General features: G+C 44.8%; 1 protein-coding gene and 1 long non-coding RNA gene across 2 annotated transcripts in view; both read left to right on the top strand.

The window, feature by feature from the left end:
- Positions 1–1,537: 1,537 nt before the first annotated feature.
- Positions 1,538–12,898, top strand: part of BCAS4 (breast carcinoma amplified sequence 4) — a 50,094-nt gene continuing 38,733 nt past the window's right edge. Inside the window, exons 1-2 of the mRNA XM_081868136.1 lie at positions 1,538–1,886; positions 11,233–11,304. Coding sequence (XP_081724262.1) covers positions 1,683–1,886; positions 11,233–11,304 — 276 coding nt within the window. The 5' untranslated portion in view covers positions 1,538–1,682. The remainder of the gene's footprint in view (positions 1,887–11,232; positions 11,305–12,898) is intronic.
- LOC309345192 lies at positions 4,724–7,894 on the top strand. The gene is made up of 2 exons (XR_014158078.1): positions 4,724–5,423; positions 7,763–7,894. It is a non-coding gene; the product is annotated as an uncharacterized lncRNA (long non-coding RNA).

Genomic DNA, 12,898 nt, shown 5'->3' with positions numbered 1-12,898 from the left:
ATCATGCTGCATGTAAAGGCTTCATTCTTATTCTTCTCTACAGCAGTTACAGCTTCCCCATCACTGTATAGTGGAGAAGGGAAAGCTCCACCTGCTGTGGAGTCTGCTTCTTGTCTGTCTTGCAGCTACCAAAGGAACACAACAAAAAGTTGTTGGGTTAAACAAACAAACAAATCCAAGAACTCTAGAACAAACAGAATGGGGTGGGAGGCAGGAAATGTAACCTGGGCTAGGAAACCCATCCCATAATAAACTCCTGAAAGTATCCTCCATCCCCTGAAAAGAGTTTTTCATTATTTATTTTAATATTTCAAATTCTTAACCACCCCAAGGTGTCTTGGCAGAAAGGTAGCATACAAACGCAACAATTAAATGAACAAAGGAGCAGATAATCAGGTGTACAGTTACTATACCCACAGAAAATTTCTGAAATATTTCAAAAAATGTTCATTTTTGTTCTCACCAGAATAGGCAGTCTCTACAACATAACACCAAACAACCTAAGTACACTTCCCCGGAAGTCCCTTCAAACTTGGCAGAGCTTATGCCTGAATAGCCACGCATTTAAAGATTGCATTGTAATTGGTCAACAGCCAGACATTTGTGCAATGATATAAAGAAGGAGGGACGCGGGTGGCGTTGTGGCTTAAACCATGGAGCCTAGGACTTGCCGATCAGAAGGTCGGCGGTTCGAATCCCTGTGATGGGGTGAGCTCCCGTTGTTCGGTCCCAGCTCCTGCCAACCTAGCAGTTCAAAAGCACACCAAACTGCAAGTAGATAAATAGGTACCGCTCCGGCGGGAGGGTAAATGGCGGTTTCCGTGCGCTGCTCTGGCTCGCCAGAAGCGGCTTAGTCATGCTGGCCACATGACCCGGAAGCTGTACGCCAGCTCCCTCAGCCAATAAAGCGAGATGAGCGCCGCAACCCCAGAGGAGTCCGCGACTGGACCTAACGGTCAAGGGTCCCTTTATAGAGAAGAAGGAAGGCAGTGCATTCTGACTTCTCCACTGCAATGCTCTAATTTTGTCAAATGATCTTTCCATATGATGAGCTATTGGTTATTGCATGGGTTAGATAATTACTGTTTGATGCGAAACAGGGAGTGCTGCCTTGCCCTGCCACAGCATCCCTTACCCCCCTAGCTTGTGTGCTGGCGGTGCAAGATATCTGTGTGGACAGTTCCCTGCCAGGCGCTGCCTTGGGTCAGCTCAGTTGGGTAGAGCATGAGACTCTTAATCTCAGGGTCGCGGGTTCGAGCCCATCCTTGGACAAAAGATTCTTGCATTGCAGGGGGTTGGACTAGATGACCCTCGGTGTCCCTTCCGAGTCTGCGAGCCTGTGCTTCCTCCGCCCGAGGTGGCTGCTTCACCCTGGCCCCGATGGGACCCGTCTTCCAACGGCGTCTGGAGAGAGACATAGGTTCCCCAGCCGTGCGAGGGGGAAGCAAAATCGAGGGCGATGGGGGGCGCCGCCGCTCGCCTCTCTCCCCCTTTGGGCGGGAGGAGCAGCACTTCCGCGCCTCCGCCGCTAGGGGGCGCCCCGAGCTCGCCCCGCGGCCCCAGGAAAAAGGGAGCCGCTTCGGATCCGGCCGGCGGCGCTTGGCTGCGGCGGGATTCCCGAGCCGGGGCTGGAGAAGCCGTTACCCGCGGCCTCCGGGCCCAGTCGACTGCCGGCGGCCGCCATGAGCGCCGCGGCGGCCTCGGAGCGGGAGGAAGCCTCGGCCTCGTCGTCGACCTTGTCCCCCTCAGCTGAGGAGGGAGGCGGCCACGGGGAGCCCCAGCTGAGGGCGGAGGAGGAGGAGGCGGCGGAAGAAGAAGCGCAGCGCGAGGCTCGGCAGTTCGCCCTCTACCTGGCCCCTGAGGCGGGGCGAGAGGGGCGCGAGGAGGTGCGTGGGCGGTTAACGGCCGCGGCTGAGGGGTCGCCCGCGGAGGGAGGGGGGAGGGGGAAGCGTTGCTTAGCTACGGTGGTGGGAAGGACAGGCGGGCGTGGCGGCGGGGGTGGGGTTCCCGCCAAAATATGTGGGGGGTGGGGGGTGGGGGGTGGGGTTGGATTCGTTTGTCTCTGGCGGATGTGTGAGGCGTATTGAGACTTTGAAAGCCACGCTGCGGGGGGTGACGCGTGTCTGGGGGGGGGGGTTGTATACGTTCACACACACATAGATAGATGCCAGGCTTCGTTTAGTATCCTATCAGTGTGTGTGTGTGTGTGTGTGTGTGTGTATACGTGTACACACACATATATTTAGATACAAACACACACAATGGAATACTAAACTAACAGTAAGAGTCATTTGGGATGGACTCCCACGAGAGGCGGTGGACTCTCCATCCTTGGAGGCTTTTATGCAGAGGCCTCTGTCAGGGAGGCTTTGGCTGCGATTCCTGCATTTCAGGGGGTTGGACTAGATGACCCTGGGGTCCCTTTCAGCTCTACGCTTCTGCGATTCTATAATTCTAAGATAAGCCATAACAAAGGGCATGGAGGTGGGGATCCATTCAGAGTTGAGGCACAAATTTGGGTCTTATTTTCCTGGCAGCCAGTGCAAATAGAGAAAATAGGCAAGGTTGCATTATTTCCCTTGTCCCGCAACGGTATTTGTCTTTGTGCCTGCCGAAGACTTTCCTATTTAGACAAGCCTACGCAGATATTTAGAAAGTTTGTATTAGTTTTAGTTCATTTTAATCTATTCTGGTATTAACTTTATGTATGTTTTTAATTAGGGTTGTAATATTCTAGGTGATCATTTTATTGTGCTATCTTTTTTAAGCTGCTTTGAGGTTTCATCTACAACCATCAAGTCGTATATAAGATGTTATTAAATAAATAAACAAGTACACTCAACTCCCACTTGAAGGGACAACTTTTCCTGATTTTTTAATAATAATATTTATATAAAGGAATGTGGTCAATAACATTTTATATAACTGTCTTAAACCCACTCACAAACCCTGTTCCAAAGGCAGCTTCTTATAGCAGCTGTCCAGAAAGGAGGTTTTAATTCTGTAAAAACAATTCTGTGTGGAGCCAAACTAATTAACTTGAGCTAGTTGGCTTTCTGATGGTCTGTCTTAATACATGAATGCAACCTGGAAAATAATTGAGGAATGGTTAGTTAGCATTATCAAGCAAAGACGTTCTGCTATACACAAACTTATTTGACACTGCTATTCTTAGAAGAGCAGATAAATAAACTGGGAGCATGTGTGATTGGTGAAGGCAGCCTTTATCTTTTTAAAATCAAACCACTTTATTATTTAAGATTTCTGTCCCACCTCCTCTACCAAGTTGGGCTGTCTGGGTGGCTGAAATTCAGAGAAAGCCTCAATGCAGTAAAACAAACAAACAAACAAACAAACTACTTTGTAAAACATAAACACATTTTCTTTTTTTTAAAAAAGCTATGATCGCCACCAAAGCTAACGGTTAGCCACCTTCCCTTCAGTGTTTGTTGAAGCATAGGAAAGCTGAAGAATTCCATACGCACAGACACATCTGCTTGCAGATGTCAGTTAATGTTATAAAAATTAATTTTATATCCTAAGGTTACAGCGCTGTGCCCGTTTATCTAGAAATAATACAAGAAGCTGCCTTGTACAGAGTACAGTATAAGATGTATATAGATGCCAGGAATGGAAATTTGGACCTGCATGCAAAGTATGCTGCTGTATGCACCCAGACTTGCTTCTGTGTCAGCATGTGCATAGTTGCACTATAAAAAAAGGTTTTATTTATTTATTTAGAATGTAACTTCCAGAAGGCTCCCAAAGTGGCTTATATGCAGTCATTTAAAACAGGACAACCCCTGTTCTTATTCTTAATAGTTTTAAAGACATGACATAAAAGGGACAAGGAGGAAAGATGAAAAAAGCAAACTCGGGTACCAGTTATTTAAATTAAATAGCAGGTCTTATAAGGACAAGTTGGAATAGAAACAGTTCAAGAGCAGGAGGTATCTGTCAGTGGAGCTGAGAAAATACCAAAGTTGTACTGTCACAGGTAATACACCCTGATTCCTTTCTGTGTTGGCGTTCCATCTGCTACAGTTAGAAAACTAGGTGGGGACAGACACCACAAAGAGCAGTGCCCAGGAGCTGGCAGTGCTACCCTTGGTTTATCTGTGATATGGGGCAAGAAGAGGTACCATATTTTTCGCCCTATAGGACGCACTTTTCCCCTCCAAAAATGAAGGCGAAATGTGTGTGCATCCTATGGGGCGAATGCAGGCTTTCGCTGAAGCCTGGAGAGTGTACACCGACTCCTCTCGCTCTCCAGGCTTCAGGAGAGCCCCACCGCCAGCCCCACAAACTCAGGGGACAGCGGGAGGCGCAGCGCGCCTTTCCCGCTGTCATCCGACTTGGTTAGAAGGTTGGCGGGGGGGAGAAGCCTGCTCCTCCCCGTCGCCAGCCCTGCAAACTCAGGGGACAGCAGGAGAGGTGCAGCGCGCCTTTCCCGCTGTCCTCCGACTTGGTTAGAAGGCTGGCAGAGGGCTTCCCCCTCCTCCAGCCCCACAAGCTCCCAGAGGGATGCCAAAGCTGCAAGCAGCTTCGGCATGGCTCTGGGTCCCGTTCTGGGGGCTGGGGGAGGGGGGAGCTCGGGCTTCCCCCGCCCCAGCCCCGCGCCTGGGGGGGGGGAATATTTTTTTTTCCTTTATCCCCCCCCCCCAAAAAAATCTGGGTGCGTCCTATGGGCCGGTGCGTCCTATAGGGCAAAAAATACGGTAAATCAACAGTAGCGATCACTCCTTGGGGGGAGCAGCTGCAGCAAATTGCTGTTGCAGATGGTGCTGCTGCTAGAGCACATCTGCACAGTATATCTGAAGGGGTTCAAACTGCAATAGGCCAGTGGCCCAGCGATGACAGAAGTTGCAGTTCAGCAGTGTCTGGGGGGCTGTAGCTTAGCCACCCCAGATCTATTAAACCATACATAAGGAATAAGAATAAGAATAAAAAGAATACAGCAAAAAAATTAGAAGGGGAAAGAGAAATCCATTAGCTTTTAAGGTTGCAAAAGATCCGGTGTTCGTTGTTTGTTTATTGTGTTTTTGTGTGTGTTCATTTGTCTTTCGTATTGCTGTAGAATAGATATGTTAATTTGTCTGTCACCTAATAGTCATTTTTAATACATATTTTAGCAGATTCACGTTAAATAACCACATGCAGATGTCTGAAATTGTTTTGTGTGTTTAATGTACTTTGACAAATACAAATCTTCAGAGTCACTAGGAGAAAGATGAATGAATGAGCTGCAGGCTCAGCGTCCCTTTCCTGTTTTTGTGATTTGCAGCAGTATTGTTGAATGTGCCCAGACTGGCCTAGGGAGAGAATAGGATGAAGGCTGTGTTGAGGTCCATGCTGCCCCCCCCCCCGCCTTCTCATTGTATCTTAAGGGTTCATTCCATGGTGGCTGCAGTGCTAAGAGTAATGTAAGTTGTACAGCTGAAGCTGTGTTGGTTTACTTGTGCCTTTTAGACCCTGCTTTTTTTTTTTACTCTGAATTGACCAAGTGAATCCATATCATTCCAGTACCATGGCTACTAACTACAGAGCGTACAGATCTATCTTGGTTAAAAAAGTCTAAACGCACCTTGGTTCTGCCTGAATTGAATGTGATACAAATGTTCCTTTGACCCCCTCCAGTTGGGGGAATTGCAGGGTTCGTGTGGTGCCACATATAGAGATGCTAAAGCTCTTTGTGGTACTGTTTTGGGTCTTATGTGACTGAAATGTGTCACTTGGCACAGAACTGTGCACAGTTGCTAATTTTTGAATTGTGTACAATTTCCGTTCTGCCCCTGAAATGTTGTTTAATATACAGTCGTAACTTGGTTTTTGAACAGCTTAGTTCTCGAAAGTTTAGGCTCCCAAACGCCGCAAACCTGGGAGTGAGTGTTCCAATTTGTGAACTATTTTTGGAAGCCGAACGTCTGACAGAAGCTTCCTGCAGCCAATCAGAAGCAGTGCTTTGGTTTCCAAACGTTTTGGAAGTTGAACGGACTTCTGGAACAGATTCCGTTTGACTCCCGAGGTATGACTGTATGTGTACGTCACGTGTCTAATACTGCTCAAGGCAACGTACAGAACAATGCTAAGGATGTTAAAATATTATGTGTGCAGAGTCTCCTTAATGATTTAATAGTGTTCCTTTTTTTAATCCAACTCTCAGACAGGAAGGATACACAAAATCCTATAGTAAAAGTATTGAAACACGTAACTCGGCATGTTTCCATAGGAACCAATCTCATTATATGATTGGATCTCAAGATTCTCCAGGTGTGAAGCTATAGGTTTCCTGCAATGGATTTGATGTAGATTATACTCCTTGGATTTTAATCTAAAAATACCAAGGTTCCAGCTTTTCAATAAACTTTGCTAAAATGGAAGCTAAAAGAAACATCACATACTCCTTGCTTTTGACTTAGACATTGCCATGGGTAAAACGCTATGAACTTGCATTAGGAACATAGGAAGCTGCCTCATACTGAGTCTGACTGTTTGTTTGCCTAGCTCAATATTGTCTACACTGACTGGCAGCAGCTCTCTAGGATTTTAGGTAGGAGTCTTTTCCTGTTTTACCTGGAGATGCCGGGATTGAAGCAGTGACCTTCCGCTTGCAGTGCAAGGGGCTCTACCACTGAGCTATGGACCTCAGTATTCATTTTGCTGTGGTTTAAACATTGTTTTGTTTCCTATATGTACATTCTGGTGTTCTTTTTCATAGAATCTATAAGCACTAGAAGTAACTGACATATCATGTAGTTGAACCTCATGCTTGCAAAAATATACTTGCTCTATTTTAATGTCAGGAAGTGGTGAAATAATGTAGTAAGTACCTGTATAGGCTTTAGCAATGGTATGATAGTGTTGGTATATTATATTGTATTGTATTGTATTGTATTGTATTGTATTGTATTGTATTATATTATATTATATTATATTATATTATATTATATTATATTATATTATATTATATTATATTAATTTTATTTTATTTTGTTTTTATTTTAATTTAGCAAACAAGCTGCTGGCACAAGCTAAAACATTAATGCAACCTGCTGCTGTTGTTTTCTGATTCTCTTCTGTTTAAGATGGGTTTTTGTTTATGGGACTAAATGAGCAATGCCAAAGACAGGTGAGAACCTAAGGCCACATACCCACAGTACTTGCACATTTTGAGTACTTGCAAGATTCCCCCCCCCCTTGCATTGATGACAGAATAATTTAAAATGGGTGTGGTCCCAGTTTGTGAGAGTAGTAAGTCTGTTCCTTGGTTTACAACTCTTTCTGTTTTTATTCTTCCTTGAAGTGGAATTCTGTGCTTTTCAAAAGCTTGTCACCAGTAAAAGGCAGCATAGTCTATACAGTCAGCAAGGCTGGGGCAGTGTTTTTCAACCACAACTCTGGTGTGTTGTCTCTCATCAGTTACTCTCTTCTATTCTGTGTGTTCATACTTTTGTAGCAAATAACTTCTACTTGCATTTGATCATTTCCTCCTCCCTCCCAATTCATTTTCCTTTTGTGCCATACCTTTCCAGATTGTAAGACTGTGTTTTATTCTTTTTAACGACCTGAATGGCCACTCTGGAAGCCTTTTCTGGCTGAGGAGTGGAATAAAAATTATTTAAATAATAAAAATAGCATGGTTACTAGCCAGCCGGAATTAAACAAATCTTTTCATTTGTGATAGATAGTGCATGTATTTATATTCATTCAGTAACCGAGTTCAATAATAATTTTGAAACACGTTTTATTTATATTCTTCTAGCTTTAAATCTTCAACACCTCACCAGCAACAGATAAGACTGAATAATGCTTGGAAAAGGAGATTCTAAGAATGTGTTTGGCTGTTGGCATGTTTCAAGCAGTTTTTAAATTAAAGTTTTCCATATTTGCACAATTGTGTTGCCATGCCTCTTTTTCTGCGCCTTTGGATGCGGCAGCTACTTTGTGCTGTGTCTCACTGCATCGTAGCCATTTTATGTTTGGTATCCAGAATACATTCTCAGAAATGTGTCCATATGCCTGAGAAGGTCAGCAACCATTAAATTACAGCAAGGCACTCTATATGCACCTTTCCTTTAAGTTGGATGGAAGCTACAGCTGGTGCAGAATGCAGCAGCAAAGTTGTTCAAGGAGGAGTCCTTTCAACAACATGTAACACCACTGCTGAGAGAACAGCACTGACTTGTCAATAAGCTAGTTGGCCAAGTTTAAGGTCTTTCTCTTAGCAAATAAAGCCCCAAGCAAATTGGGATCGCCAGGATTTATATGCCTCTGTCTGGTCACTTGGATCTTTGAAATAAACGCTCTTAAGTAGTGCTGCATGGTCTTAAGTCCACACAAAAATGGCTTTTAGTGTTGTGTCACCTGCTGTTTGAAATTTGCTCCCAGTGAATAGTAGTCAGGTACCTACAGTATTGGTGTTTAGGTAAAGGTAAAGGGACCCCTGACCATTAGGTCCAGTCGTGGCCCACTATGGGGTTGCGGCACTCATCTCAGTTTATTGGCCGAGGGAGCCAGCATACAGCTTCCGGGTCATGTGGCCAGCATGACTAAGCTGCTTCTGGCGAACCAGAGCAGCGCACGGAAACGCTGTTTACCTTCCCGCTGGAGTGGTACCTATTTATCTGCTTGCACTTTGACGTGCTTTAGAACTGCTAGGTTGGCAGGAGCAGGGACCGAGCAACGGGAGCTCACCCCGTCACGGGGATTCGAACCGCCGACCTTCTGATCGGTAAGTCCTAGGCTCTGTGGTTTAACCCACAGGGCGTTTTGGTGCCTACTTAAAATTATTTGTTCGCCCATGCTTTCCCTAAGAGGTGATCCAGTTAAATTGAGTTATTCTCCTGATTTATTGAGTTCTTGATGTAATCTTATTAATAATTTTATATTGTTCACTGCCCATGTTGATTTCTTTTAATGTCTGGTGATATAGAAATAATTCTATGTAGAAATAATCAAAATATTTATTTGAATACTAGCACAGAGACATTATAGGAAGTGCCTTCTTCAAAGAATTTCCTATGAATACCTTTTGATTCGTTGTTTTAAGATAAAGCTATTGGTTTACTAGATGGTTGAGGTGCTATGATAGGTGTTGCCTACACATTTAAAGAAAAGCCTGCAATATCACATTGGTGGCAACGTTTTGGAACTGAAAATTTTTCCATCAAATCCCTTCAGTCTTATAATTTTTCATCCCCATACTATAACTATTGTGTTTTTATCCCAAGGGTAATATCTCTGTGGCAAAACCGCTATATGAAATTATAAAGAGGGTTTTGATCTTGAACAGTGGGCAACCCTAATTCACTTATTCTGTATTAAATCCTTGCACTGGTTCAACAGGTTGGTTGGATACCACCCTTAGTCCGTACTGGGGCAGAAAGTTTGCTAAACTGGTCCCAGCTTGTTTAGGGCCTGATATGTCAGCAGCAAATCTTTGAACTTGGCTCGGAAGCTATTAGGCAGTCAGTATGGATCTTAATGCGGGATGCAGGTGGCGCTGTGGGTTAAACCACAGAGCCTAGGACTTGCCGATCCGAAGGTCGGCGGTTCGAATCCCCGCGACGGGGTGAGCTTCCGTTGCTCAGTCCCTGCTGATGCCAACCTAGCAGTTTGAAAGCACGTCAGAGTGCAAGTAGATACATAGGTACCGCTCCAGCAGGAAGGTAAACGGCATTTCCGTGCGCTGCTCTGGTTTGCCAGAAGCGGCTTACTCATGCTGGCCACATGACCCAGAAGCTTTAAGCCGGCTCCCTCGGCCAATAAAGCGAGATGAGTGCCACAACCCCAGACTTTTATGGATCTTAATATGATTTTGGAACTATGGTTAACACAGTAACCTCGGTTAGCATGAGCCATGGTTAAGGCAAGGTATCTATGCTGGCAAGAGGGCAGTTTGTGACAAAGCTACTAGCCTTGGTCAACTATGGTTAAGACTCAGGCCATATTATTTATGGGTTAAGTTGAGAAATGCTATGAAAAAATCATTAAATTAATGGTTTTCCTTTATTTTCATTACGTTTTGGTTTACTTGCCGACCCTGAGTGGGGTGGGCTATAAATCTGAGGTTGTATCCCAGGTTGTCTACACCAGTCCTAAGATGATCCAGAGGTGGGTAGAGAAAACTAGTTTTCACCAGGATTCTCTCTCTATACAGTGGTACCTCTGGATACGAACGGGATCCATTCCGGAGCCCTGTTCGTATCCTGAAGCAGACGCAACCCGTGTCTGCACATGCGCGGGTCGCAATTCGCTGCTTCTGCGCATGCGCGTGATGTCATTTTGACCGTTTGTGCATGCGCGAGCAGCGCATTCCGTTACTTCCGAGTCACCGTGGAGTGCAACCCAAAAACGCTCAACCTGAAGCAACTTCAACCCCCGAGGTATGACTGTATTCACTTCAAGACCCTAAGTAACCTGTTCAATTTTTAAAGCGGTCAAACTTTTACGAGTGTGAATGATTGGCTGCTGAGACTGTTAACTCTGAAATTGTCTTCCAAACAGCAATTTTAGAGAAAATGTCGCCATTCTATAAGTATACACAGAAGTTCTAAACTTCCATCCGCACAAAAGAGAGAAGATAGATGTTGCGAGTGGCCAAACCGCCTCACTTATTTTCCTTTCCACAACATGCTATCCCAAGAGTTTCTGTTGCTTTTGCTAACTATACAATAGAAATACAGTACTTCCTTGGAAATCCCACTCTGAAAGAAGTGAAAAACTCAACTAAGATTTGTATTTGTCTAAAATTGCTCTCAAGAGTGATCGCTGTAAAATGGAGAAATAATTTGGGTTCTTTAACAGCACCATCAACTTAAATGTGATTTCCATTTTTAAAAATTGATCTGTTCTCAGACAGTAGACCTATGTCTCAGCAACGTACCAACTATAATGTGTGCAGACTGTCCAAGCAGGAAATACTCAAAATTTGAAGGTATCGTATGCTTGAGAATTGCCATGGGCAGTCTTGAAACTTCAGAGGCGATCCGTTTTGAAAATGTAGCCTATTTCTTGAAAAACCTTGATTTTGTGCCTGCGTGCCTGTGCATGACCCTTAATTGCTAAATGGCAAATGATTATTTTATTTGATTACCAGCGTTTATTTTTAATAGCTGAGTGGCATCGCTGTACTTTATTGAAATGCAGACCGTGCTAATGTCTATTCTTGGAAGGCGATCGCCTCGCTCTTTCATAGATGCAACTTCCTTAAGATTGTTTGTTTGTTTCCAGGTGAAAGAAATAGAGGAGTCTATAGAAGAGATGTTAATAAGACTGGATGAGTTCTGTGGCATGACTGATCTGGTATGTACTAAGCTCCACCTCTGTAGACCTTGAACACTGTAACTGTTGTCTCTGTTTGGCTCCTGTGGAGGCCATCTTGTGAGTGTTTCAGAAGCCATGCAGGCAGCTCAGGCAAGGCAGCAGGCAGCTGTGGTGACGGGAGGGAGGGAACACGCTCTCTCTCTCTCTCTCTCTCTCTTCCCGAGGCAGCCATCTTGATTACAACCTTCCCTGAAATGGTTTTTTATTACAGCGATGGTTTAGCCACAAGGTGGCACTCTGGCGCACTGATATTTAAGGGCCTAGACTAGTGCTCTCTGCTTGTAAATTTAATGTGCTCCTTACAACACACACACGCACATCGAGGAACCTAGATCATCCCCATGCCTTTCTGGCTTTTGTTGTTTAAGCACTCTGGCAGGTTCATCTCACACACACCCACACACCCCGTTCTGTATGTTCCCTCTTCTAGATTTCCAGAGAGGTTAAAGTCCGGTGGCATTCAGTACAACAGACCTAAAGGTCATTTTGGGAAAAGTTGCTTGCTAGCACTGCTGCCCTTATTATTTGGTGGGGTCGCAAAGCGCATTTCTCAGGAGGTTCCATGCTGACCTGTCATGATGATTGGCGTCCCCCGCAGTTGATGGTTTAAAACTTGGGGTGGGGTGGCTGAACAATAGCTTTGATAATGATGCAGTCTTCTGGTTGCCACAAGGTGCAAACTCATTTGAGACAACAAAATAGTGATAAGAATGCTATCAGCATCTTTCCCCACCACTGCAGTATATGCAGTGCGATTGGAAATGCTTAGGAGAAGTGGAATTGCTATATGTTGTCACAGCAGCCCAACTTGGCCCCTTTTTAATAGGAATTAGTTAGGAAAGTGCAAATGAAGAAAATTATGACATGTCTCGAACCCACCCAAAGCAGCAATGCTGCAGCAGCTCTTCCCAAGAAAGACATCAAATATTTTTGTAACATAATTAGTACGGTGGTACCTCGGGTTACAAACACTTTGGGTTACAGACTCCGCTAACCTGGAAGTAGTACCTCGGGTTAAGAACTTTACCTCAGGATGAGAACAGAAATCGCGTGGCGGCCCGGCAACAGTGGGAGGCCCCATTAGCTAAAGTGGTACCTCAGGTTAAGAACGGTTTCAGGTTAAGAACGGACTTCCAGAACGAATTAAGTACGTAACCAGAAGTACCGCTGTATGCTGAAACAGTAAGTTAGCCTTCTGTTTAACTATTGATACAGTGGTACCTCGGGTTACATACGCTTCAGATTATATACGCTTCAGGTTACAGACTCCACTAACCCAGAAATAGTGCTTCAGGTTAAGAACTTTGCTTCAGGATGAGAACAGAAATCGTGTTTCAGCGGCGCGGAGGCAGCAGGAGGCCCCATTAGCTAAAGTGGTGCTTCAGGTTAAGAACAGTTTCAGGTTAAGAACGGACCTCCAGAACGAATTAAGTACTTAACCCAGGGTACCACTGTATCTGGCTTCTGCCACATCTAAATTCCCTGTGACAGTTGCAGCTCACAAAATCCTTATTTCCCACTTACCAGGAAGTAAGCCTCACTGAATTGAATGGAGGATACTTTTGAGTAATCA

This window comes from Podarcis erhardii, assembly GCF_964252035.2.
Source record: "Podarcis erhardii genome assembly, chromosome: 6".
NCBI lineage: Eukaryota > Metazoa > Chordata > Lepidosauria > Squamata > Lacertidae > Podarcis > Podarcis erhardii.
This window is presented reverse-complemented; position numbering and strand designations above follow the sequence as displayed.